The sequence below is a fragment of the Rattus norvegicus genome, chromosome 10 (assembly GCF_021556685.1).
Source record: "Rattus norvegicus strain SHRSP/BbbUtx chromosome 10, alternate assembly SHRSP_T2T, whole genome shotgun sequence".
NCBI lineage: Eukaryota > Metazoa > Chordata > Mammalia > Rodentia > Muridae > Rattus > Rattus norvegicus.
This window is the reverse complement of record NC_141543.1, coordinates 94,010,615-94,038,012: the sequence shown is the minus strand read 5'-3', so window position 1 is coordinate 94,038,012 and position 27,398 is coordinate 94,010,615. Positions and strand designations below refer to the sequence as shown.

General features: G+C 56.3%; 1 protein-coding gene and 1 long non-coding RNA gene across 9 annotated transcripts; both read right to left on the bottom strand.

Moving 5' to 3' along the window:
- Positions 1–718: 718 nt before the first annotated feature.
- Positions 719–19,404, bottom strand: Adam11 (ADAM metallopeptidase domain 11). Of its 8 annotated transcripts, NM_001443720.1 has the most exon segments (27): positions 719–2,817; positions 3,302–3,319; positions 3,888–3,978; positions 4,063–4,177; positions 4,269–4,437; positions 4,537–4,656; positions 4,806–4,905; positions 5,140–5,203; positions 5,306–5,356; positions 5,873–5,953; positions 6,298–6,390; positions 6,494–6,565; positions 6,642–6,741; positions 7,126–7,177; positions 7,290–7,380; positions 7,479–7,563; positions 7,928–8,094; positions 8,251–8,322; positions 8,402–8,476; positions 8,845–8,912; positions 8,976–9,042; positions 9,441–9,516; positions 9,599–9,684; positions 10,753–10,819; positions 10,977–11,053; positions 18,473–18,657; positions 19,132–19,379. In NM_001443720.1, coding segments are annotated over 27 exon segments (2,322 nt in total). In that variant the 5' UTR covers positions 19,196–19,379; the 3' UTR covers positions 719–2,801.
- Positions 19,405–24,221: 4,817 nt separating this feature from the next.
- Positions 24,222–26,432, bottom strand: LOC148003119 (uncharacterized). Its single transcript, XR_015632140.1, has 3 exons — positions 26,222–26,432; positions 24,670–24,770; positions 24,222–24,316 (listed from the first exon to the last, which is right to left on the bottom strand). It is a non-coding gene; the product is annotated as an uncharacterized LOC148003119 (long non-coding RNA).
- Positions 26,433–27,398: the final 966 nt, after the last annotated feature.

Sequence of the window (27,398 nt, the reverse complement as noted above, 5' to 3'; positions counted from 1 at the left end):
TGAGATCGTCTTTATCCTGGGGGTTTGAGATGGCCAGAGAGCAGAGGACGGGCAGATCGGGAATCTAGGTTGGATGTGACCCCACGCCCTATTTCTGCCTATGAACCCAGATAGCTACAATCCTTGACCAGTTGCCAGTATCTGCATCCCGACTCCTGGTGTTTCTGCTGTTTCTCCCTCTCCCCCAGTTCTACCCTCCAGTCTCCTCTCAGCAGCTCGGCACCTCCCGTGACTTTCCATGCCAACTTCCCCAAACTCCTCCGGAGTAAGAATACAGCAGGAGGCTCCAGGTTCATACTTGGCCTTTTAGCCAGTGATGGCTCCATTTCAGCCCACCGTCACCCTGCCAGGCTCAGTGGAACAAAGGTAAGTGTCAGACAAGTCCCAAGGCTTCTCTGGCTTCATCTAATAACGAAGGCATTGAGTCCTGGTGTCCGTGTGCCCTGGCCCCCTCCTGCCTGCTTCCCCCATCTCTAATTTTGCTTGGTGGAAACCAAGGAGGGTCGGTGTCAGTGTGGGGATTGTGAGGAAGGGAGGATCTAGCCTCCACCCACTGCCTATTTCCTCACTTACTGAGGGAAACCACACCCCTTCCTTCTGCTTCCCCAACTGTCCTAGGTGCACTTGTCATGTCCTCTGCAAGCAAGTTGTCACAACTCCAGAGTCTGGGCAGAGAGGAGTGACTCAGAACGATTACTTACAGAGAAGAGAGACGTGGTGGGTTGGTGTGAGCTCTATGGAAGCCCAGAACGTATCTTTAATCTTTAATGTGGGCCCCGGGCCCTGCCTCCCCACCCCAGCCCAGATGACATATTTACAGGATGCGGAGGGACCCAGGTCCAGGCCAGGTGAATGCAGCCCCCTCCTCTCTTCTTTCCTGGGTGCTGCCAGGTCAGGCCCTGCTAGGGTAGGGCAGGAGGATGCAGGAAGTTGGGGCCCCCGTGGGGACTGGTCACAGGAAGTGTTGTGTTCTTCACCAAGGACACATGTGGTCATGTCCTTGTATGCAGAGGCCTTCACAGTGGTACAGAGGTGTGGATTCACATGTCTGCGCCCAGGTGCACCTGATGGAGGTCTCAAGGTATCCCAGCAACAATGCAAAATCCAGCCTTTCTCCTGTCCTCGGCTAGTGGGGCTGGTGGCCTGAGTCTGTCCTGTTGTCACTAGGACAGTGGCAGCTGGGGCTCAGTGCTGAGGACCCCACTGTGGCCAACACCATCTGGCCATCCCCAAAGCTGCCAATGGGTTGTAGGCTCCAAGGTGCTGCAGGATTGGTTCAGATAAATGAAGCTGTTTTCTCCATTAGCCTTCCTTGAAGAGTCCTCAGACACAAGAGGAACACAAACAGGCAACTCCCTGGCCCTGGGGTGTCCAGAACTCCTACTTAGCCTGAGTGGGGTGTCCCCAAGAAGGGGCTTCCTTTCATTGTGGCTTTCATCCATAAGGGAGCCTGCTCCGTCTTGCCCCGCCAGCTGGCTCTTCGGGCTTGGAGCCAGGTCTTGTCTGCCTCACATAGGGCTGTGAAGGCAGGGCCTGCTGGACTGCGTGGGAGGGCTAAGCAGCTCTACCAGCCTTGGTCCAGCTCTCAGGCTGGGGAGGGCAACAAGGACCAGAGGAGGGCAGACAGGAACATCTGTAAACTTACTACTCAGCCCTAGACTACAGGTGATGAATAAATGTTTTGACGGGGGGTGGGTGGTTGAGGATTTGAGGATTTGAGGATTTTCCTAGTCCTATAACCAACCATCCATGAGCCCTGCCCTTTCCTGATCTCCTGATACATACACATCACAGGCACTAACCCTGGGGCACAGGGCCACCCGTGGTTCTCCCTACTGAGTCCTCCCTGCTAAGACAGCCTGCTCTGGAGTAAGGCAGGCCACATCAGGGGGCACCTTAACCCTGAGACAGCCCCAGAATCACCCTTCTTGTAAGGGAAAGGTGCCATTTTATTTTAGGGACCATATTTTTCTATACCCCCAAATGCATGCACCCTGGCAGGGACAGGATGGTCAGTTCGGAATCAAAGACAGTCTGGGACAGAGAGTCCCATGAGCTAGGCAGTGGGCACAGGACAGGCAGCTTTGGTTTGAATCAGCACTCTGACTTCTACTAAGCTGGGCAGAGGTGGGGCAAGCAGGGCTATCCTGCCCCGGCTGGGTTCCCTGACAGGATTCCAGTTTGGGCCTCCCAGGAAGGGATGTGGGAGGTCTCAAGGCCTCAAGCCCTGGAGGCCCTCATGTAAGTGTCAAAACATCCCTACAACTGCCCCCTGGCCCCAGCAACCCAAGGGCTACATTCATCAGTTAAGGTTAAGGAAAGAGAGAGAGAGAGAGAGAGAGAGAGAGAGAGAGAGAGAGAGAGAGAGAGAGAGAGAATATGAATATAGATCAGCCCCTTCCTATGAGGTCCAGGGGAGCCACCACCCTGGTTCCAGCTGCCTGGTTTTGAAGAGGGGTCACCCAGCTGCCCCCACCAGGCACCAACCCAGGCCCCAACGTGAGCTGTGGCAGTCTGTGTTGATGGAAGCTACATTCACAGGGGGAGACGTGTGCAAGGCCAAAGCCGAATGAGGTGGAATGGGGAACTGGGCAGGAAGTCCCTCCTCCAGGCCCCTCTACCCAAGTGGTCTGAAAGGCGGAGGCCATAGTCCCAGCCCCCAACCCCTGCGCAGCCAGGAGTTGAAGGGTTTGGACCTGGAAGACATTTGCATGGTGCCTCCCTCAGTGGCAGGGTGGAGGCAGCCTCGTGGTTCAGGGCCGAGACGGTGGGCGCCAGGCTCGGAGGGAGCAGGGTGGCACTTAGGCCCCTCCGGACCTGGAATGGAGAAGAGGGCATCAGGAGAGGACATGAGACTGGGCTCTGAGGGTGAGCCCTCCAGCTGCCCCCGCTCCTCCCCAGAGGTCCTGGAGGCATCAAGTCACAGGCTGGCCAGGTGGGGGTTCTGGCAGAGGTCAGACAGCGGTGGCATGGTAGACAAAACAGATGGGCAAGACGCAGGGGGAGGCCCCCTCCTAGGGGGAGGGGTTGCGGGGCACAGTTCCAGCGCCCACCCGGCCATGGGACCCGGCGGCGGAAAGGACAGATGAAGGTGAACCAGGGCCCAACAGGCGGGTGGGCAGGAGGAAGGGCCTGAGCAGACAGCGGATTCGCTTTCCCAGGCTGCCTGCAGGGCTGCGGGAACGGATCGGTCCCAGCTCCCGGTCAACAGAATGCAAAGGGACGGATGAAATGGAGACAAGGACAGCGGGAGGGATGACGTGGCCGGCATCACACTGCCCCCTGCTGGGTCGGGTCATACCTTCCGCGACGGATGTTTCTTCAGGAGCCAAGGAGAGGACAGGCAAGAGAGATAGGAAAAGGAATTGTGTGAACCTCCTGTTCTCCAAAATAATGGCCTTCCATCCCAGGGAGACCTGCCCCATAGACGGACCGTAGAGATCTATCCCAGCTTGGTAAAGGGTTCAAATCCTAGTTCCGATACTAAGTCACCTTGTGACCTTGGGCCTCAGGGCTCTTCAAGTGCCCAGTGTGGGGCCTAGACCAGACCCTAATTGCAATGTCCTAGAGTTTTTGGGCTGAATGTGGATAGGAGCTGGGGGACATCTCAGACAAGCCCTAGCCACCTCTCCCCCTGGCAATGCTGGGATGCACTGAGAAGTAAATCTTCAGGAGGTTGAGTCAAGGCTGTTCCCGAAAAGTCTGGCGTTTGGATATGAGCAGGTAGTTCCTTAAAATGTTCAAACAAGACCGTGTGGTCTGGCTTGAATGACCAATGTGTGAGTTCAGGGTGGGCTAACCTGTCAGGGAGGCCATTAGGCTCCAACAGTCTGGGGTGCTGAACCCCTAAGCACCTGGAGGGGATCTAGGGAGCATGTGTCTCTTACTTAAATCCCCAGCCCGTGCCGCCCAGGACGATGGCTGCGACCAGGACAGCCCCGGCGATGGAGCCAATGATGATGTTGGTACCGCTGGGACCTGGGGAGGAGGGCAGGGCTTGGTTGGCAGGGACAAGCATGGAAAACGGGCAATGCAGACGGTGCTGGCCAGTTGCAGCCTCACCTTTGTATCTCTCAGTCTCCCCGGTGGGAGGGGATGTGGGCAGTGGGTTGTGAATACTGCAGTCTTTGCCTGTCCAGTCTGGCTGACAGATACACTTCCCTTCGTTGCTGCAAACCTACAGGTAGGTGAGGCCAGCATGGTTAAGCGAGGCCACTTCCCTATGCAAGCCTCCTCCAGGATGCTCCCCCTGGCCTCCAGACACCCACCCCATGATGGGAGCAGATCCGTCGCTCTCCGCTTCCGGGGCAGGTGCTGAAGTTGAAGGCGGAGGCCGGCAGGCAGCGATGATCCAGGCACAGCATGTTGGGCCCACAGGCTGTGCCGTCCTCCACATAGCTCAGGTCTGAGCCATCAGCTAGCTGCACGTGGCCTCCCCTGGAGAGGTGATATCGCCAGCCTCAATCCCTGTCCTCTAGTCCCCATCACAGTTGTCACTTCATCCCCCGCCCCCCAGCCATGGTCCCCAGACAACACCTGCAGTCCAACTCCTTGCCCTGGTGGTAGAAGGTGACACTGCTGATGTCGCCCCCTAGGTCCCCTAGCCGAGGAGCTCCAGAGATGTTGACACATAGAAGGAAGCCACAGAGCACATCCCTGTTGGGACACATGGGACCACTGAACCCAAATTTCACTGCAGACCCAAGTACCGAGCCTGTTCCTCCCAACTCTGGCCTCACAGACTCTTCCTAGAGCTGCCTTTACCTCTGGAAATTCCCCGACCGTGGAGCTGGGGTGCTACTCACTGCTTGTTGCACTGGACCCAACCAGATCCCTTGCGCCCACAATTTCCACGCTCTGTCCCCTCTACATTCAGCTTCTCGTAGCAGAAACGATCCGCAGCCACTAGACAGACAGAGAGAGAGAGAGAGAGAGAGAGAGAGAGAGAGAGATGGATGAAGCATCACCCCCACAGACCCCAGAATCCTTCTAGGATCTCAGACCTGCACCTCCAAAACTCAGACCTAATCATCCTTGGGCTTGATGCCAAGGTCCTCAGACGCCACACTGGTTGCATGCTCAACCAGAAGTTACCCCAGCCTAACTCTGAGTCTGTTCCCTATACCCAGCTGGACTCACCATGGCCCCATAGGGCTTGGCACTGCCGGTCCCGGGTTTTACAGCGGCCTCCATAGCATCGACCCTGTGACCCATAGAAGACGAAGCATGAAGACACTGAGGGATCCTGGTGGAGATAGGACTGCACTGATTTCGGACGGGAGGACCGCACCCTCATCCCTCATACCTGCTCGTGATCACAGTAGTAACCATCCAGCTTGTGAAGGTTAGGGGGACACTGTAGAGAGAGGGGCTGGCTGAGCAGGGCGGCCCAGAGCTGAGCTGAGGTACCGGGGAAGAATGCAGGGTACCAAAGAGGCCTCGTGTTACAGGGCTCAACCGCATGAAGGACAGGGGCCTGTTTGACTGGTAAGTCTCATAGGCTTTTCCGGGCTTCGGCAGTTTCTGGCATACAATACCCTGGAAGCCTAAGAGCCTAAGATCTAGTTAACCGATACTACGATCCACCTGATCCCTAGAATACACTAGACACTGGTGCCAGGCGGTGGGAGTACCAGCCTCACTACAAATGCTTATTTAATGATTGAAGGAATGGAGCTAGGAGACTCGAAGGACCCCTTTCTCAGAGGGAAGAGCAAACAAACAAACAAAACTGGGGCTGGCTAGCGGCGGCAGGCGCTGTGACCTGCTGCAAAGCAGAGAGGAAACAGAGTAGCCAACTCTTCAGAGCCAAACGTATGAGGGAGGAGGCTGTCTTGCTTTGAGCGTCCACAGGACAGCTGGTTTGGCAGACCTGACTTGAGTCGCCAGTGCAGGTCTCCGCGATGTCACACTCGTTCACCGCTTCTCGGCAGGAGACACCTCGTGGCTCATACTAGGAAAAACATGCACGTATTTCTGAGAGGATAAACATCTCGCCACTGCCCTTCCAGGGTTACTGTCCTGGAACATGGGTCCCTAGGCCTGTTTCTCATTTCCCGCCCCTCTCCACTCTCAACAGTGAGGGTGACTCCCCCCTATCCCATCCCACCCCACCCCACCTCCGGCCCCGCAGCTCTTAACTCCTCCCTCATTGGCGCTTTCTTCCGGACAAGGCCCGCCCACACATACTCAGCTCCTCCTCATTCCCGCCTCTTGTTCAGGGCGTCCAATCGTTTCTTTGCTTCTTTCCCTCTCCACCCCGCCCTGTCCCCAGTCGCCTGCTGGCTTGGTCCTCACCTTGCAGCGGCGACAGCAGAGCCCGTCGCTGCACATGGCGTCGTGCGTCAGGGTGCATTTCTTGCAGCAGTTGCCCCCGGCTCGGCTGCATTCCTGAGGGTGGCAGGGAAAAGTGGAGAGCCGGGCTAGCCTCTTCCCACTCTGTACTCTCCCTTCCTGGAGGCCACGCGCGAGTCCTGGGCACCGGACCGCTCACCTGCACCGACCCGCAGTCGCACTCCTCCCCGGCCTCCACGAAGCCGTTCCCGCACTCGGGAGGGTCCAGGAGCTGGAGGGAGAGGGGGATGTCAGGAGCCTGGCTGGGACCCTGCCCACTCCTGCTTCCCCGTTCTCCACGCTGGTACCTTGAGGGGCTTGTTGAACAGGCAACTCCCGCCTCCCTCCTGCAGAAACTGGTTGTATTCGTCGATGCTGCAGCGCGAGAACTTGCGGGGCAAATAGAACCTGGACGGGCGTGAGGGGCACTGTGTTGCTGGGGACAGCCCTCCCACGGGAGACTTGGTTACTACTACAATGAGACTGCCCTGTGATTGCACGACAGTCAATCCCAGACTCCCATCCAGGAATGGGTGGAGGACGTTGCTTGCGTTCGCTCCACTAAACCTCGGGACAAAGAGCCCAGTGTTGCAAAGCCTGGGAGGGACGGCGCCTCGCACGAGGCTCGAGTGCCTCCCAGTGGCCAGAGAGCGCGCTGCAGTCTGGCAGTTTTTGGTATCCCAGCGTCCCTGAACTATTTACAGATAACCTTTATTCTTGGTTATCCTGAGTGGTCCCTGACGGCCTCTTCTTACCCCAAACCCTTCCCAAAGTCTGTCTCCAAGAACTCACCCTGTGTCCTCCATGATGCAGCCCAGCCAGATGTCTGGACACTTGCAGTCCCCTAAGAGATTAAAGAACGCCGTGAGACGGGATGGAGGAACACCGCCACCGGTCCCTTCATTTCTTGAGGTGCTGTGTGGGTCTGGGAGGGCTGTGGGTTTCAGGGTTAGTACCTGCTGAGCTCCGGTGTTTGTTCCACATCATGCCCAAGTTCTGCCCTAGCGTCTGGGCCAGGGTCACTGCCATGGCTCCCATGTTGCCATACTAGGGATGGGGAAGATGGGGCGCAGGCTGTCTACATGCTCCCAACAGCCACCGTGTCTTAGCAAGCCTTTGTCTCTGCTGGGACCCTGTGCACTCACCTCGTTTACACCTCCACCCCTGGACAGTGAACAGATACCGCCTACGTAGGCCGCCCCGCTGCTGGTGCTCTGGAAGGTCCGACCCCTAGAAGGGAGAGAGCGGTCAGGATGACGTCACAGGAACCTTCACTCAGCCTGGTGGCCTCAGGCGTCCCCGACCCCTATCTGGGTTCATTCACCCTTAAGCCATAATGAGGTTTTCGGGGCTTTTAATTGGGTTTGCCCATCACTACAGTACTTCACCACTGAGGAAGGGGTGATGGGAAGTCAAAGAGCACGTCCCCTGCACAGCCCAACGCGCAGAGGATGCCCAGCCGGTGCACGTGGCTGGAAGCAGGTGTCAGGTGCAAGGTGAGCGCCACCTGCAGGCCCCGAAAAGAGGGCCTGGCACAGGCGGTAAGAACTAGCAGCCAGCAAAAGCCGGCAGGGTACACGGTGCGGGGACTCACGAGAAGAGGTGGGTGGCATCACTGGGCTCAGGCAGACCTTCCCGCCGGTAGACCATAAGCCGGGCCAGGGTCTCCAGTAGGTCATCCTGCACCTGGATCTTGTCCCCATCTGCCCACGTCTCCATGGCAACCAGCACAATTCTTGTGTTGAGCTGTTCCTTGTATATCTGGGCCCAGAGAGAAGATGGGGGAGGGGGTTGGAGGGAGGCTGCAATCTATGTTTTCAAGGAGTGGGAGGTCAGCGACTGACAATGACCTATGGATGCCTGGATGTATGGTGGGGGTGAGAAGGAAGGGGAGAGGGGAGTAGGGGTGCTGCTCACCACGTCTGCCAGGTTCACAACAGATTTTGCAAAGTTGCTGGTGAGGACCACAGACTGCCGCATCTGCTCAAACTGTGAGAGAGGTGGGGTAAGAAGGCAAAGCTCCCTGGGACCCCCTCCTCCCAGGGTCCCCCTTACCCCGGGGACTTACCAGCTGGTGGTCGTTGATCACAATCAACTCCACATACTTGGTCTCGCTGTGCACCGTGGGGTGGCCCCTGCGGACCTGGAGGGTGGGTGGGCACTTGGAATCAGTCCCTTCCATGTCTGGACTCATGGGCAAACCATGGGCAGACTTGTGGGGAGGGGGCATCCTGGTCTCCAGTCAGGGATGGTGCCAGCCCTCAACTGGCAGAAAATGCCATCCCTCCCAGCCTGGAAATGAGAGCAGAGGGCATGCAGTATCTGAGGCCCCCCAAATGGAGACCCGGGTAGACGCCGGTATTAGGGAGGAGTTGAGGGGCCCTTTCTGGAAATAGTTCCCTGGCCCCTGGCCTCAGCGCTGAGAGCTCGTTTGCCCAGCCATAGGTGGGGATGTCCTGCCCTGGACCATTCTCTAAGGTCTTGCAGCCCGAGGCTGTGCGGGCCCCGTACCTGCCTTTTCCTTCTTAGCTTGGGCCGGCTGGGGGCAGCAGACTGGGCAGGGACTGCAAACAGGCAGCCTGTGGAGAGCGGGAGGTGAGAGGGGCCTAGCTGTCCAGCCCCGCCCCCTTCCCCTCTCTTACCTGGTTCCCTGCATCCAAAGGGGGCTGGGAGGAGAGGGGTCCGGTAAATGAGGTGGGGAAGGGGTCCCTGCAACGAGGGGATTTAGTTCTTGGGGAGCCAAGCAGATCTGCTCTGAGCCCAGATTGGGGGCAGCTCCTGCCCTTCCCCCACCCCACCCCGGGGTGACCCAGAACTGGCCAGAGCTCCCATGTCGGATCTGATCTCCCAGATGCTCAGATTCCAGGGTCAAGACCTGGGGGCGCCCTGAGAGACAGGGGCAAAGGACACTGGAGCCCAGTGAGAGGTCACTTGGGGGACAGAGGGGACATCGGAGATGGGGGCACAGAAGGCAGGAACCAGAGCTGGGGTCATCCAGGGCAGTGAGGCTGAGGTTACTGGAGGGGAGGAGGCACCACAAGCTGTCAGGGGAAGTCACAGCATGGCCATCAAAAGGGGGGCAGGAAGGCCCTGCAGGCCTTGTTTACCTGTGGGGGTCCCCAAGGCCCAGCCATCTCCTTAGGCTCTACGATGTAAGTCAGGTTGCCATCAGAGAAGACCCCACTGTAGAGAGAGGCGCAGTTCTCCACCATCCTGGACCAGGCACAGGCCCCCCCCAGTGCTGCCTAGTGCCCCCCATACTCACTGCAGCCCCTGGCAGGTAGAGAGTGCAGCAAAGGAGTGTGGGTTGTCACGGAGTTTCCCGTGGTAGTAACAGTGGTCTCCAGCCCCCTGTGGAGTGGGAAAGCTGTGAATAGGACAGCCTGCCCCAACATGGAGGCAGGGAGACAGTACAGGGAGGACTGCAGTCTCAGGAACACCAGGGGCTCTAAGCTGGGGGAGCTCCTAATGCTTTCTGTCACCCATGAGCAAGCTCCCAACACTTTCTGGGCCAGCTTCCTCTACCCCATAAAATGAGGACACTAGGCCACAGCAGCAGCCCCTGGCTATCTGTTGAGGCTGGTAAGAGATCCTAGACTCCTTTGAGACCAACAGCTGGCTCTTACATAGAACCTGCCATACCCCAGGCCCCGCTCCACACACGCCACCTACAGTGTGTCATTTAACCGGGACCTGCTGTAGACGCACCCCCGCCCCCAACCCTCACGCACAAGTTCACAGGCACATGTGGTCTGCAGCTGAGCAACCGTACATGGGTTCTCCTGACCTGCTCATAGGTCAGAGAGGACCAGCAGCACCCGCCTCTCCCAACCCCGCTTCCTGCAGAATTACTTGTGCTCCAGTTACAGAACAGGCTTGGGGGGTGGGGGGAGCAAGCTATTTATAGACACTCATTCATCTCTGTTCAGGCTCCAGGGCCTCCGGGACTGGGACCCTAGTGTGGCAGGCATCTGGGACTCCCAGAACAAGAGGAGGCATTTTAGTCTGGAGCTGCTGCTTGGGGTGGAGCTCTCGCTTAGGATGTACGAAACCCTGAGTGTGGTCCCCAGCTCTCCCCAAACAAGGGAGGGGTGGCTATCCCTTCCAAAGCTAAGGTGACACAATAAAGACCCTGTTATACCGACATGTAAGTGGGGGAGGGGAGAGTCAGACCTCAGTCTGAAGCTGGGGGGGGTGGGGCTCAGGGTCCCACACCACCCAGTCTATCCTTCCTAACCGCAGGGCCACGGAACCTCAGAAGCAGGGAGGGGTGGGACTGGGCCTTCCGGACCCCTCCACCATCGTCTCTCTGTCCTGTGTTCCGATCTGTCAGTGTTCTGGGGATCAAAGCCCCACCCTTGCACCTGTGGCCGCTGGACAGCACCTCTATCCCTCCTGATCCCTTCGTAAGACACTCACAGTACTGTGTTGCCTTGTCCCCTCACGGCTGAAGTGGCGTTCCACATACTGCGAGGACAGGAGGTGACTGAAACAGCAAAATAGCAGGAAGTGGGGGAGGGGCTGTTGCTCGATGAAGCCAAGTCCTGGTCCCACCCCAGCTAAGAATCCAAGTCCCCCAGTGCCCCCCAGCCAGCCAAGCCCCACTGCCCACTGCCTGCCCTCTGGCTCCAGGCCATACTCACTGGTTTAGCTCCAGGTCCAGAGTGAAGTTTGAGTCGAAGGCTGGGATGACGAAACTCACCTGGGCCAGGTGAACAGGCTGGCATGGGGAAGAGCAGAGAGGAAGTGAGAGTGGGAAACCCCAGAGGAGCCCTGGGGAGGGACAGCCAAGGCCCAGAAGCTGAGGGGACCCCTTTCTTGGGTCCTTGTCCTCTGAGACTCCTTTCCCAGGGACAGCTGTTCAATCTTGGCCACAGCCCACTCACCCCCACCCAGGTCTTGGGCACCCTCTGTTCCCTGACTGCTTTCTGGGTTAGTCTCCTTGAGGGTCAGGGACACAGAGGGGCAGCTTAGCCTGCCCATGGCCTCATGTCAGGCTCAGAGCTGTTGACAGGGCCACCCAGCTTTGGTGGAACAAAAGAAGCCCCTGGATATACCATGGAAAATGGAAGGTCTCAGCTCATGGCTGGACGGGGGAAGGGGAGCAGGCCCCTTGCTACCCAAACACCAATCTACACAGAAGGACTTGGGCTTCCAGACACATGGGAACTGACCACTGCAGCCCTAATGCTGGGCACGGGTAGGTGCCACCCTGACAGGAAGGTAGGGTTCTCACACCCCCAATCCACTGCCCTCTGCCTACCCAAAGCAGCTCATCTTTAATATTTCAATCCAACGGTTAATTTTTAAACACGGAAGTTTTCCTGATAAATTTTTCAAAGGGGCATATGCACCGGGACTGGGAGGCTCCAAGTTGCTATGGCAATGGACTAGGCCTGAGCAAGATGGCTGCCCTCTCTGCCTGGATGCCCAGCCGCCTGGCAGGTGGGGTTGGGGGTGGGAGAAGAGAGACATCAAAGGCTGGAGGGTATGTTTCACCTCTCCACCCCCAGAGAAGGGCAGCAGAACTTGGGCTAAGGGCAGGGGGGCTGGCCTAAGTCACAACCACTTTAAGGACACACCTGGAGCCCAACCGCCACCATCCAAATGCTGGCAATTAAATCTTTGGTCTTCCAAGGCAAGCACAGGAAATGTCTGGGGCTGAATTCAGGGGCTGGAGTCTTGCCCCTACCCCATCTATTTAGGACGACAGACCTCCAGATGCCTTCTGGCTGCTCTGCCTTCCGGTTACTATTGGTGTCTATGATCTGGCTGGCTGACTATTCTCCGGTGTTAGAGGGCACCTTGCAGGAAGAGACCTTCCTTGCAGGAAGACACTCAGGTCAACGGGTCTCAGAGCCCATGCCTAGTTGAGTCCTCTCCCACCTAACCATAACTAATTCTTTCTGAGCACTGCTCAGCGCTCCTGTAGTGGTCGGAATTAACTCTTTATGAGCACGGCCATATCTGGTCTCTCCAGCTGTTCTGCCCTCCCCTGACAGACACAATCAAAACAAAGAGACACAAGCTGGTCTGCACAAGACCACACAGGTCAGAGGTCAATGCCTGCAATCCCAGAAGGATGAGGCAGGAGGATCATGAGTTCTAGACTAGCCTCACCTCTACAGTTCCACACTGTCTTGGCTGCTGAGATCTTTACCCCCAAACGGAAAGGAGAGAAAATAAAAAGTAGAGGCTGATATTCAACCCCAGGGAATATACTTCCAAGCCCTTTTTTTTTTTTTTCTTTCTGGAAAGTCGACAAGAATGGAAATCAGCCTAGGGCCATGGGAGCCTCGGGGGAGACAGACAGTGTGGAACCTAAGGCCAAGGCCTATAAAGGCAGACTTGTGAGCCCCAAGGACATAGACTCACCCCATCCCATGCTGTCTGAGGTTCCAAGCTCCACCCTAAGCCCCCAGAGCATCGATCAGGCTCAGAATAGAACACCAAGGGCAGCAAGTCCGCCCCCCCCCCCCCGGCAACCCCCAACCTGTCCAAGTCTGCTGCACCCTCCACCTCCCCATGCCTGGCCTGGCTCTGGTCCTCTCTCCTTCAGTTCTGCCCCGGCACCTCCGTTCTTCCTACCTCAGGACTGCTCCTGTTTGTCCGTCTGTCCCTGTGCTGGCTGCTCGGGAAAGCAGCTTTCTAGGCCCCTTCCTTTGATCCTGTTCTAAGTTGTGCAACCTTAGGGCTGACGCAGAAGCCTCCGTGAGCCCCAGATTTTCCTTCTGACGAATGTAAGTTGAGTGCACAAGGCTGGGAGGATTCTGCAAGGGCCACACTGACCCATTCTCGGGGAAGCAGGGGCAGATGGATAGCAACAAGGGACATAGTAGGGCTCTCTTTCTCCATTCCCTGCAGCCACTGAAGCTCAGCTTTGGGACACACCACCCTTTTCCAAGGGACACGGGCTCAGCCCAGAGAAGACCAGCTGGCCTGGGCGGTAGAGCAGGGAGGAGGGGACGGTGTGTGGTGGGCAGACTTATGGGACTCTGTACAAGGTGGCAGGAGATAGTTGAGAATTCAGGCAGTGAGGCCCAACTGTCCACTGTCAGAGGGGAACCAGATGAAGTAAGCCCAGCCCTATCCCAGGCATTGGGCTGCTGGCTCCAGAGCCTGCAAGTCGCAGTCAAGCTTTGTCTAGTGTTCTACCAAAGTCAATAGCTCTCCTTGCCAGGCCTGGCCCACTGTCTCTGCACCAGCCCCAGCCCTGTCTCCTCCCGTTAACCTCCTAGGTCCCTAGGGCCCTCCAGACCCGAGGTCACAGCAATGGGCCACCTCAGCCTATGCCCCAGCTCAGCACTGCTCAGGACTGTTTGACATGACCCCATGGCCTGAGCTTGCCTCTTACTTCTTGGCCACCTTGGCTCTTAGATGCCCTGTTCATTTGATCTCAACCTGCTCCAGGCTGGCAAGTCCTCAGGGAGCGACACCAGGTGGTGGCAGGCCCAGGGTCATGCTGGGGAGGTGCCAGGCCAAGTCTCTCTCCTGGGCTGGAGGACGCTTCTGCATGTCAGCTGTGGTACCTGGCAGGTGACTGCCTCTCCACCCGACTCTCCGGTGACTGGCAGGTCCTCCCCGCCTCCAGGCACCTGCCCGTGCCTCATTTTCTTTCTCTCACTTTCTCCATGCCCCTCGTAGGGCCTAACCAGCTCACAGGGCACAGAGAAAGACGGAGCCTTCAGACCTAGCATCTCAAAGGTAGGAAAGGCTGCTAAAGATCACCAGAGTTCCAGGTTGCCCCGGAAAACTGGAGTGGCAGATCGCTGCTCCCCACAACCTCCAGGCACTGCCCCGCAAGTACTCTGAACCCCATCCTGACTAGGCCTCATCTGCAGAGCCAATCCCTGCCAGTCCCCAGAAGGCTCAGCTCACTCACAGATCTCAAACTGAGTGTCCAGTCTTCATACACACACCACGTACACACACACACACACACACACACACACACACACACACAAATATACACATACATACACAAACATGCTCACATGCACATGCACACTACATACAGACACACACATACACTTACAAACATACACATACAAATATACTCACATACACAATCATGGGCCCCCATATAGCTATATGCACGTATACACTCACAAACATACACATACAAACATGCTCACACACATAATCATGGACCAGATATAGCTATATGCACACATACAAACATACATACACATACAAACATGCACACACACATAGTCACAGACACACATATAGATAGATACACACATACACTCTCAAACACATACATACATATACAAGCATGCTCACACACACATAAACACACACCACATACAGACATGCATGTATACACTCACACACGTGCAATCACTAATTCACCTTTTAATGACCTTTAATCATTTGGGGCAAGGGCTATCGACGCCTTTCTCCCCCTCTAAGTACTCAGCAGTCTTCAGGGTGGAAGGGCAGTACAAGACCCGAGGAGCCATTCACCCCACCTCAGTTTTCCTACTGCTAAAATGGGTGTCATGAGCGTGGTCTGAAGCTCTCAACTCGGCGCACCATTAATTCAGGGTCAGTCATCACAACACGATGAAGCCAAACAGGACTTTGAGGGTAAAATACCTCCTCAGTTTAACTCCTGTGGCTGGGGACATGAATGGGAGCTTGGTGCTCCAGATCTGAGCGGAGCGATTTATTTACCTGCAAGGGTCTCCCTTCACTCTCTCTGCTTGCAGAGAGCTTGGGGCTGGGTGATAGGAAATGGATAGAAGCCAAAGAGGCGGGGGCCTTGTCCGGGAGCCCCCTCATTCAGCAGCAACTCCCCCTTCCACCCAGCAGACACCAGCAAGGTGGACAGGCTCCATTCATCAACAGGGCATCGGCCACGGACAAGGAGAACAGGTGCGTGACTTCCAGTGATTGGGTTTGACCTAAATTTTTGAGGACAGAATCACCTCCTTACAGGGTCATCAGTCCCTCTGGGGACAGACTCTGGACAGCTGGGCTCCTCGAGACAGCCAGGAGGGTGCTGGGTAAGGCCAGACCCACAGGCCAGAGTCTTGTGGGAAGACTGCATATGTCACGATGCTCCCCTTAAATTCCCACCTGGAGCTGGACAGGTAACCCCCAAATGCCCTGTCCTTGGCTTCCAGCCACTCCTCTCCAGGGAGCCCCTCCTCCCCAAGTCCCACACAGAGCTGTATTGCTGCTTTGCCATAGCAGCAAATCACAAGGCATGGCCTTGTCCCTGGTGCTGGGGGGAGGTGGGCAGGCTGGGTCCCTGACCTTGCTGTTTCCTGTGTGCGTCTCGAGTGGGTTGGGATTTTAATCATTTGCCCGTGGATCCTGTGCAAAACACTGCCCAGCAGTTACATCTCTGGTAGCCTGGCTCGGGTGAGTTGTCTGCAGACCTGGGACCCTGGGTCCCGACTTGGCTTGCTGCCCAAGCCTTAGTTCCCTTCGGCTCTGAAGCGTCTGGGTTTCTGAGGGCCAGGCAAGATCCACACAGCGGGTTCCTGGGCCCATGGACTCAGGCAGTTGGCTTACTTTGCCCGGATGCACTTACGCAGTGGATGCCAACTGAACTGTGCCCCACGGCATCCTGTCTTCCTCCCTGAGCTGCAGGCTCTCTGAGACCTTGGCTTCTGGGTTCTCTCACTTCCCCAGACCACAGGCCCCATCCCCTTCCAAATAAGAGAAGTGGGAGCCTCGGTAGGAAGAGCCACATTTGAGAGACGGAAACAGAAGCGTCGGCTTCTGGAGTCCTGACGAAAACAATGTCAACCCAGGCATGGCACAGCCGAGGAGGTCTGCCCCAACAAGGGGCACTGGTGACATCTGGGTCCAGTTCCTGTCCCAGCCCCGCCTTCCCCAAAAGGAGCCCAGCACATGAAGCCTTTTCCCACTGCTGTCACCTAGAGAGGGCATCATAACCCCTAGTTTAAGAATCAGGCTCAGATAAGACTCAGAAAGGGGACCAGCCTCCAGCCAGGACAGGTTCCCTGCGGCTGGCACAGGTTTCTATCCTTCCGCATCACCAGGGATGCTGGTCACTGAGGCCCAGTATGCAGTGCCGTGACCCCTGGGACAGGGTCTGGGCAGAGGCAGAACACTGCCTGCAGAGTCCTGCAGCTCCATCTGTACCGGCTCCATCGGTCCTCAACTTCTGAGCCTGGGAAGCAGGGTCAGGCGTGTGTGCTGGGGGCAGGGACAGGGGTCGGGGTGAGTCAGGGCCCGGTTCAGTCGGGGGAATTCTTGGACATGCATTGGTCTCTTCGTTCTCCCATCCTTGTGACTTGGGGAGAGTTGGAGATAATGTCCCTCGGGCCTAAATTTCTAAACCACTAGAGGCAGAATAGTCCAGTGGAAAGTGCTGTAGGTTTAGGGAACGCTATTCCTAACAGCAGCTTAAGGTCTATTAACTTTGGGCAAGTGGCTTAGCCTCTCTGGGTCTGAGCTGACTGATCTGCAGAGGGGCAGGTGGAGGTATCTACCTCGTGGAAAGAAAGGGATGTAAAATGGACACTGAGTGCCCGGCCCAAAGCAGCCCCAGAGCCTTGGCAGCCGGACCTGAGGGATGGGGACACCAGTTGGGGGTGGGGGACGACAAGTGATTCTACTGGGGAGGATGCGTGAGGGTCCCTAAGGGGTCTCAGGCCCAGAGAAACCTTCACCGGAGACAATTACCCCACACACGTCAACACATTCACCCAAAAGGACAACATCCAAAGAGCCCAGCTCAACCCTATTGGGCTTCGCCCTCAGCCCAGGCCTGCTGTCCTGAGGAAGAGCTAGTGGACGTCACAGCCTACCCAGCTGGAGCCCCCACTTCTCATCCCTCATGCCTCGACCCCGCAGTATGTACATCCCGTAAGGCTCAAGCCAGAGTCCTGGTGGTCAGGAGGGTCAAGTGCACTGTGGAGTACGCAGTTCATAGAAAGCTACGCTAGGAACCATAGCACAACCAGGATACTCCACCCCTGGGCCTGGGACATCCCCCAAGGCTCATTCAGCTGCCTCCCTGGGTGCCGGAGTGGGCACTGAAGTTGGCCTCTACCCCCAACCCCCTACCCCTGCAGCAGCTGCCAACTCAGGACCATTAGCCCCCTCCCCTCCCTCCTCAACACAGCCCTGAGTGATGGCCCATCCATTATGCATGGGATATGAACCACTTCCATTCTCAACTCTTCCCCATCCTGAGCCACCCAACTACCTCTCCTCCCCCCTCCCCCTTAAGGGCTTTTAACCAAGTACATTAGGCAGGGCCAGACGCCAGTCTCCTCTCTTCCTCTCCTCCCTCTACCCAGCCCAATTTACCTCCCACCACTCCCAGCTGCCCCAAACTTCTCAGACTTGGCTCTGCCCCTCCCTCGAATCTCTCTACACCTCCTATTTCTACCAGGCAGGCTTTCGGTGTACAGCCCTCGGCCACCCCTGTTGGCCTGGCTAACTTTCGGCTCCAAACTCCTGAAGAGCTAAGGCCCGCCGAACGACTGTTCCATCCAGATGGTTATTATTCACATGATATTAATTAATTATTAATTGCATTTGAGCTCCTTCATTCCTAACCTTCCTCTGGGAGGCAGGGGCCCAGCAGCTTGAAAGGGACAGGGCACGGGTAGAGCCGGCAATTTGCAGATGAATCCTGGGCCTCAGGTCATTCTGTTAAGACCCCAGCTTCAGCTAAGACAAGAAGAATACGCTTGTGCGTGCACAGTGGGAAACTGAGGCAGGAGTAAACATCATGCTGTTCCAAGAAAGTCCACTGAGGGGTAGCTTTGGTGGGACATCAGAGCATGAATCCCTGACTGCATGGTGTTGTCCTGCCCCCACAAGACCTGTTTTAGGCAGAACCACCGTTTCTGGTGGGCAGTGGGGACTGGTTGAAGTATGACCCCCAAGGAAACTAAAACCTGGGCAGCCTAGTGTCTACTGATGTGCAGGGCAGGGGGTTTCCACAGTGATGGGAGAGGCCCAGAGCTGGAGAGTCCCGGTGTCCCCACTATTGGGCTCCAGTCCCACCTGATGGCCCATTGCGTGGTAAGGAAAGCTGCAAGTCTGCAGCCTCAGCGGGTGGCACCGAACCCTGGCCACTTGGTGAACTGTTGTGGGCTGTGAGGCCTGCTCCAGCCCCCTGACCTCACCACCCAGCCCCACTCACCGTCCCCCTGGGTGGATCCTGGCGGACCCTGGTGTCCAACTGTGGCTTTCGGACCTCTCCCCCGGAGCTCTCCCTTACCAGCCGGCTGGGCTCTGTGACCTCAGGGCCCTCTGGACTCTCCGGGCTCCCCATATGGGCTGAGCTCCTCCAGTGCAGAGCTCCACTGGGACCCAGGGCCCCAAGACCTGAGGAGACAAGGCCATAGCTGCAGGCAGATGCCCTCCATGGGGCAGGAGACTTGGGATGGGGGGGTGGAGGGGACACGCTCCAGCCCCCACTCGATCGCGGCCCTTGGAGCCCAGTGGGCATATGGGTGGGAGGATCTGGCTGCCTTGCTGAGGGAAGAACCCCACGGGGAGGGGGCCGAGAGCTTCCTTCTGCCCAACAGTCACGACTGCCCCCCCCCCCCAAGCCCGCAGAGACCTGCAGAGTCCGCCGGCCAGCTGCAGGGGATGGCCGCCGTAGGGCCGGCCGGATCCGGACAGGTGGGTGGAAGCACCTTCCCTTCTCTCCCATTCCCCTACCCTCCCGAGCTCGGGACCGGCTGTCACTCGGAGCACTGCAGGAAAATGTGGCTGCAGCAGTAACCGCTGCAAAAGCCCAGCGCGCGGACCGGCCAGGGGCGCGGGGGCAGGGGCCAGGCTGTCGGGGTCACTCACCGGGCGGGGGGAGCAGCGGCAACAGCAGCAGAGCCGCGATCGCCCAGCGCCGCAGCCGCCTCATGGTTCGCTCATAATCCTCCGGGTCCGGGGGCTGCGGCTGCGAGCGGCGCGGGGAGGGAGGGAGGGAAAAAGGGAGGGAGGAGGGCGGGGGCGGGCGACGCCGGCGGCGAGCGGGGCGGGCGCGCGGGCCGGGCGGGGGTCGCGAGTGAGCGGCGCGGGGCTCAGTGCGCTCTGGCCGCGGCCATCCCGGCGGGGTGGCGGGGCCGGGTTAAGAGGAGAGCGGCAAGCACGTGAGCTTTGGGCCCGCCCCCCGCCCCCTAGCCGGGGCCGGGGCCACCGCTGCTGTAGGACAAAAGGGGCACCGCCTGAGACCCCTCTCCCGGCGGCACTACCTTGGCAGGTGCGCCCATCCTGCGACCCCTCCGCAGCCACATCTTTGCATAAGGAGCTGCAACCCAGAGACTGGCAGGTGGAGGGTGTCAGGGTGAAGAGGTCCCTGAGGTCTGACACAGTGATGTCCCATCTGGGAAATTGGGTGCAGAAAGTGGGGTGGCTGATGGCCCTAGCTGACCTCTAGGACTTAGTACTCTTGAATGGACTCCCCCAAACACGAGGCCTCTGCTGGTGGAAGGTTGTGGCACTTGGGGAGGTAGGGCACAGTGTCTCGGAGGGCAGAGGTCCTGTTGAATACCAACACACACACACACACACACACACACACACACACACACACACACACACACACAGAGAGAGAGAGAGAGAGAGAGAGAGAGAGAGAGAGAGAGAGAGAGCGCCATACCACCCCACACTCCTCCTCAGTGCTTCTCCCAGGATCCTTAGATTATCCATGGCAGAAGTGGTCACTTCAACCCTCCTGCACTAGGGGTCCAAACCCTATTTCCCAGGCTGCTTTCTCTTGACAAAGAGGTCCCTGCCTCCCTTTCAAGGCTCCTGAGTTCCTCGTGGGGCATCCCAGTCTTTCTCCCTAAACCAAACACAAACTACTCGGGTCGTTTATATAAGGCCAACATGTCCCATTTCTTACCCACCTCCAAATCGTAAGTGGCAGAAGTTCCACAGAGCCCTCCAGATGTGTCTATGGTCAGAAATGTGTGTGACCCCAAGCCTAGTTTCCCCAGTCAACCCTTCAACCCAGTTCCTAGGCTTCTTGGGACTGATAGACCTAGATTTTTGACCTCTTGGAGAGGTCCTAAGTCCCCAAGACCTAATTGTGATGTCCCCGAGCATGTGGAGCATGGCACAGGTCCCCACCTCTGGTCGGTGATGCCTGCTCTGGGGACTGAGCATATATGGCCATGTGACAACAGCGAGGCCCCACCCTGACCTCCCAAGACCACAGCGGGTTTTTTTTTTTTCCTTATACCAATACTTTGGAACCATGGGTCACTGAGTGGATGCAGGGAACCCCTTCCTGGGTCCTCTGCTCCCTCAGGGCCTTTGCTGGGTACTGGGGAGCTGCCTCTAGCTTGTGACAGCACCCCCACCCCCAGCTCTATTTTAGGCCCCGGAGAGGTGAGAAGGCGATTTGATTTCCCGGGAGGTGCTGACATCAACGTTGGGAATGAGGTGACTTCCCCCCATCCCCAACCACCTGCCACTCCAGCCAGCCCCAGATGCTCAGCGAAACCAAGTGAATTCTTCCTTCGCTCTGGAACCATCTTGAAGACCTCCGGGATGCTTGGGTGAAGGGGCTTCTGGTATGAAGCATCCCCCCACCCCTGGTATTCCCTTGAGACTTAGTTTCTCAGGAGGGCAAGACCGTGTTCCCCATTTTACAGAACTCTATGTCCCCCAGCTGATAAACGAGAGGCCCCATTGCTCACTGGTCAGATCTGTCCTCAACCTCTGCCTCTCTAGGACCAGAGGTGACGTCTACATCTGATTCCTAAACTTCTAAGCCTCTTGGTATTCCAGATCTCGGGGTGACTGTCCACCCCACCATTCTGTGTTAGGTACCTCGACCTCTGGTAAGCCCTGACCAGGTGTGCCTTCAGACAGGCAAGATGGGGCCTTTTCACAGTGGACGGCCCTGGGGTCAGAATCTGGGTCTCTCTATGTATCTAGCCTTAATCCAAGGTCCAGAACCTAAACTTCTACAGTCTCTGTGACTGATACCTTTGCTTCTCCTGGGGATACTTTTCCTTGTCGTGAGTGGCTTTTTCTTTTTTGCTGGTGGCCCCCTAAGACCAGTTTGGGTTCAGTTGCGTGATTCCCTGGCCCCCATAACATTCACTCATCTCTTTGGGTCCTAGCTCTGTGCAGATCCAGCTGGACTTCTTGACTGTCCTATGACTGCATCTCACTTCCCAGGGGAAGGATCCACACCTATCTTGAACCCTCTCAGCTCCACTACAAGGTCCCTGGCCAGCCACGCTGGCTTGGCCTTCCCCGCTCCGCCTCCCTTCTCATGGGTCAGGAGCTGTGTCTTCCAGTTGGTGGCCCTCCTGTTGGGAACGTCACAAGAATAGGACTGTCTCCCTCATTAGACGGGCTCCAGAGGTTGCTGCTTTCTTGGGTTGGTGCTTGCCTGTGCTCCCCTTAGAGGTCGCCTGTGGCATTCCTTACCACAGTGCCGTAGCTATGGCCTGACCCTTTGGCCTCTGCGCAGCCCAGGAGTCCCCTGGTCAGTACCTTTTCTGTTCACTTAGGGTTTTCTTTTGCCTTATCAGAGGGAGAGTTCTACCCTCCCTCAGGACCCTCACCACCAGGAGGCCTGAGGCCCCTTCTTCCTGGTGCTCTTTCTGTCCTTTAGCTAATTCTCTCCAAGTTTTCCTGCTAAAGGGCCAAGCTGGCTGAGTAAAGGGCCCAGATCTTGCTTTGGTAACTCCAGATAATGGGGATGGGGAGGGTTGTCCTGGGCATGTGACATCCAGGGACTGTTGTTGGTGAAGCTACTCAATCCTGGTTCCCAGTCTGAGGCCTAATATCACAGACTGGGTCTGTCCAGGTGGCAGAAAAATGCAGTGGACAAGAATAGCCTTGAGATTTAGTTAATTTATTTAAATACTGTGAGTTCTAGCCTCGCCAGGACTATATAGGGAGACCTGTCTTAAACAAGCAAACAGACTGACCGACTGACTGACTGACTGACCAACTGACCGACCAACTGACCAACCAACCAAACAAACAAACAAACCCACAAACAAGTTAGAGTCAGGCATGGTGGTAAATGACTTTAGTCCCAGCACTCAAGAGGCAGAGACAGATCTCTGGCAAGCTCCAGGACAGCCAATGCCACACACATAGTGAGCCCCTTTCTACAAGCAAACAAACAAACAAACAGACAAACAAAACAAAAACAAAAAAGAAAGGTCTTGAGCTCTAGATTGGGGTCAACCTTGATTCCCTCATTTATTGCACATTTGTCCCTTTTCTGAGCCTGTCTCTTAGGCTGCAGGGAAGGAGCGACAGTGGCTGAACTTCATGCATTTACAGAGACTGATGCGCAGAGAGGTTCCAGCGACTGAAGCAGCAATAAAGGTGCGAGGAGGAAGCAGCCCCTTGGACCTCGCTGAGGATGGTCAGGAGGGCAGATCCCAGGGCCTCTCTATAACCAGCGAGTGTGGCTAGGAAGGATGTGCTATGCTCTTGTGTAGGAAGTCATCTGATTCATCTCAGGGCAGGCCAGTGCAGACTGCTCCTCTCATGAGAATAGCTTCCCCAAGCTTCCCACTCCTGTGCTCTCCTTCCAGTAGCCCTCCAGGAGTCCCTGCACCTCTCAGGCCTTGCCCAGGGAGAAAACAGCTAGACTTGGGTACCAGGATCCCAGACGCTGCAGCCTTTGAGGGACTTGTGGGATGTAGAAGTCGGTCTCAAGGCTCAACTACTTCTCCTTTTCCATGTAGAGATCTTCCCGGAGACGGGAGGGGTAACATTAGTAGGGCCTGAGGACAAGTGTCACATGCCCTTTAGCAACCCCAACCATAGGTTTACTTACATTTCATTTTGAGACAATCTCATCTCAAATATCCTTGGCTGCCGTCACACTTGCTATGTAGCTGCCGACGACCCAGAACCTGCACCTTCTGAAGGCTGGGATTACTGGTGTACACCAGTTTATGTAGTGCTGGGGCTTGAACCCGTGGCTTTGTGCCTGCCAGGCAAACACTCTTTTTTTTTTTTTTTTTTTTTTTTTTTTTCGGAGCTGGGGACCGAACCCAGGGCCTTGTGTTTGCTAGGCAAGCGCTCTACCACTGAGCTAAATCCCCAACCCAGGCAAACACTCTTAAGGACAGAGCTGCATCCCCAGCTGGTTCATCCACAACTTATACCATAGACAAGGACATAAGTTGTAGGACAAGAAAGACGGAGGGAATACACCGATCTTCAGTGTGTGGAGGGAGAGCACAGTGCCCGGAGTTCACACCAGCCTGTTGAGACAATGTGCCAAGCACTTCACGCACGCGCAGTTTGATGCCTGTAACTTCCCAAGGATAGGAACTACCATGACGTTCATTTCTCAAAGCTTATGGAGTTATGAAGCGAGGCTTGGACTTGAACCTAGGTCCAGGCAGCTGTGAGGGCTCACAGACATAGCTGGGACACAGCTCAGAGGTCAGCTGCCCAGCATGTGCAAGAGTCCCTAGGGGACAATAAGGGACAGGTACAGAGGCTGAACAGACTCTGAAGCAAAGACTAGGACCTCACTGGGCCAGACAGGGGCTGGAGGAGGGGTCGGCAGAGATGGAGGAGGTGGGTGAATTCAGCAGGAAGATCAAGAGAGTAAGTGTGTGGGCCTGGAATGCAGAGAGAGGGACAGAGCATCTCAAGAACAGAAGGCAGAGGGTGCCAGGTCTTGTACTGAGGATAAATTTTGGGCAGGACAGGGTCAAATGTGAGATTTGATGAGGTCAAGGTATCCCCACTAGCTAGAAGAGACTCAGAAACAATCTCACCCAAACCTACCTACCTTTCTCTCTCTCTCTCTCTCTCTCTCTCTCTCTCTCTCTCTCTCTCTCTCTCTCTTTCTTTCTTTGAGACAGGTCTCATTATGTAGCCCTGGCTGGCCTACTGTCTTAATTACGGTTTCTATTCCTGCACAAACATCATGACCGAGAAGCAAGTTGGGGAGGAAAGGGTTTATTCAGCTTACACTTTTCGCATTGCTGTTCACCACCAAAGGAAGTCAGGACTGGAACTCACGCAGGTCAGGAAGCAGGAGCTGATGCAGAGGTCATGGAGGGATGTTACTTACTGGCTTGCTTCCCCTGGCTTGCTCAGCTTGCTCTCTTATAGAACCCAGGACTACCAGCCCAGGGATGGCACCACCCACAATGGGCTGGGTCCTCCCACCTTGATCACTAATTGAGAAAATGCCTTACAGCTGGGTTTCCTCGAGAGAGGCTCCTTTCTCTGTGATAACTCCAGCTTGTGTCAAGTTGACACCCAAAACCAGACAGTACACCTAGAATTCACTATGCAGACCAGGCTGGCCTTGAACTTGAAGATCTGCCTGTCGATGCTCCCCTGGTGCTGGGGTTAAAGGCTTGCATTATGTCTGGCCACACCCCTTACCTCAAGATGTGGAGGAATAAGCGATCAGGTTTGTCTCAGCCAGATCCTCCTCACTCAGCAGATCCCTCCTTATTCTGGAGTTCTGCAGGATACGGGAAGGTCTGGGGACAGAGGAGTAGGTAAAGTTCATGCCGTGCGAGCATTAGGGCCTGAGTTCGAAGCCCATGTAAAGCCCATGTAAAAGAAATACTGCTCACGGTGGCATGTGCTTGTGATACCAGCACTGGTGAGGAGATGGGACCCCGGGGCTCTCTAGACCAATAAGACCATGTTTCAAAGGAGATAGGTGATTGTTCCGGATGACGTCTGAGGTCATTCTCCATCTGCCACATGTACACATATGTGCACCTGCACACACATGTGTAGCCACACATGAACATGCACATGCACATAAAAAATGTGTTGGGCAGAATTACTGGTGTAGGTCACATAGCAGAAGTGAAGTTCCGGGGGTTGGGGATTTAGCTCAGTGGTAGAGCGCTTGCCTAGGAAGCGCAAGGCCCTGGGTTCGGTCCCCAGCTCCAAAAAAAAGAACCAAAAAAAAAAAAAAGAAGTGAAGTTCCAATGAGAAAAGGGCCAGATAGTGGGAGCTGACAGAGTAGGAACCTAACTAAGGCCCGGATGGAATGGATAAGCCAGTGGACGATGATCAGGAAGAGGGTGAGAGACCAGGCTAAAGTGGGGAGAAAGGGGACCTGACTTGGGTCATTACCAAGCTCTCAGATGACCGTGGACTAGACAATTGCAGTGCCATGCTGCAGGCAAAGCCACCTGAAGCTCAGGACAGGGGTGGTAAGTGGATACAGGAAGTCACCAAAGACCAGGGGGTGTTGTCTCATTCAAGCTGTTGAACCCACTTCCAGGACAGAACAGCCTCAAGAATGGCAGCATAGGAGAGGTGGCAGGGTGGAGCAGGAGACTGACAGAGGTGTTAGGTAGGCCAGAGGGCACAGCACTGAAAGCCACTTCTCTTCTAAGCGAGACATAAAGTGACACGTGATGAAGGTGGATGGTGGCCAGACATGGTGGCATCTGGTTCCAAGTCTAGGTCACCTGCTGGGGAAGAAGGGTCTGTGGAAAGTGGACTTGACTCCCTGGTCAAGGAGCCACAAAGGGGCCTGAATGCGTCCGACAGCAGCCATCTGTCCGAGTTGGGTCTTGGTGTTCACGGCTCCCCTCTAACCTAAACCTACGGCTGGAAGTGGGAACAGATAAAGCGACTGAGATTTTGGCCTGACAGGTGTTCAAGGTCACGCTTGGGACGGACCAGGCGTGAGGTGGGCGTGGGTCTTGGCAGCATGAGATGTGAGGGTATCAGAACCTAGTTCCACAGGCTCTTACCGTGAAGCGTGAAGTAGTGTAGATCGGGGTCTGAGGAAGGCACAAGGAAGTTCTTCCCCCCTCCCTGGGAGGTGTCATCCTGGGGAAGCAGGCAGGGAACACGTATTCCCATAGACCATAAGAAGACAGGCATTGTCCCCAGGAGGGTCCCGAAGTAAGTCACTGCCTGGGCACTGGGGAAGAAGAGAGGGACTTGGGCAATGATACCTACTGGACAGGAGTCATGACAGCAGGCAACAAGCTTCTCTCTGTAGGTGACTGCTCACTAAACAGCTTAAAGTGCCAGACAGGACAGGGAAGAGGGGACAAGGCAGGAACAGGTGTCTTGACCGCTCCTGGTCCCAGGCGAGGCGCTCACGCAGCCTCCTTTGCAGGGGCGCACGCTGCTCTCCAGTGAGTGCTTGGCGGTTGACTGGACCCTGACCTGTGTCTACGGTTACTGAAGGGCAGCCTGGACACCAACGCACTGGACTCCAGCCTGGTCTTCTCCGCTCTAGGTTATTAACAATCTTATTGACATGTCCCCAATCAAGACTGTAAAACTTAAAGAAAATGGCATTAAAAGGCCGAACAGGGCCTCCGAGGAGCTTGGCACGCGGTTGCTCTGTTTCCAAACTGACAACTTAGGCCCTCACCCACAGTAGGCCCCCCTTTCTTCCTCCAAAAGGAGACAGAATAGCACCAGACTTCTGGCAGCTTCAGCATTTAAAGAGACAAACACACAGGCAGAGAGGGTGAGAAGGACCACAGTACAAATTGTAATAAGAAACAGTGGCCAAGGAATCAATAGCAAACCCATTTGTGTCTCCAGATTAATGGCGTGGCTGTAAGAAATGGGAGGAGGTCCTGGGGGGAGGGAGGGAAGAGGGTGACGCACAGTTGGCAGGTGAGACACTGACCCCGGGACAACAGTGCTCTGGGTGGGAAGCTCCAACTGACTAGGGTGCAGGGAAGAGATGAGAGCATTCCCCAGAGGCCCCCAGCTTCATCCTGGGCCCGGGGGAAAGGTCGAGGCCAGGTTTCAGCTAAGTGCATGGGGGAGGGTGTGCTGGGAGTACCGCAGCCTAAGCCCCTCCTCTGCTTCATATGTTCCCGAAGATCTGTGTGAGCGTGGGGGTGGGGGTGGGGGAGGGGATATAAACAGCCCTTTCAGAGAGCAGGAGAGACCACATGCCTGTGGAAAGGGAGGCTGCCGTGGGGGTGGGCAACACCAACTATCCCTTGTCTCTGAGAAGAGGCAAGTGCTTGGTGGGGGTGGGGTGGAGTAGTCGCTGGGCTACTGCTCCAGCTTCTTTGTGCACCCCACCACCCCGTGCCAACCTCCTCTCTGTGGGTAGCTGCTTGTGGCTGGACAAGCCTACTGCAGAGTTCTGTCTGGTGTCCTGTGT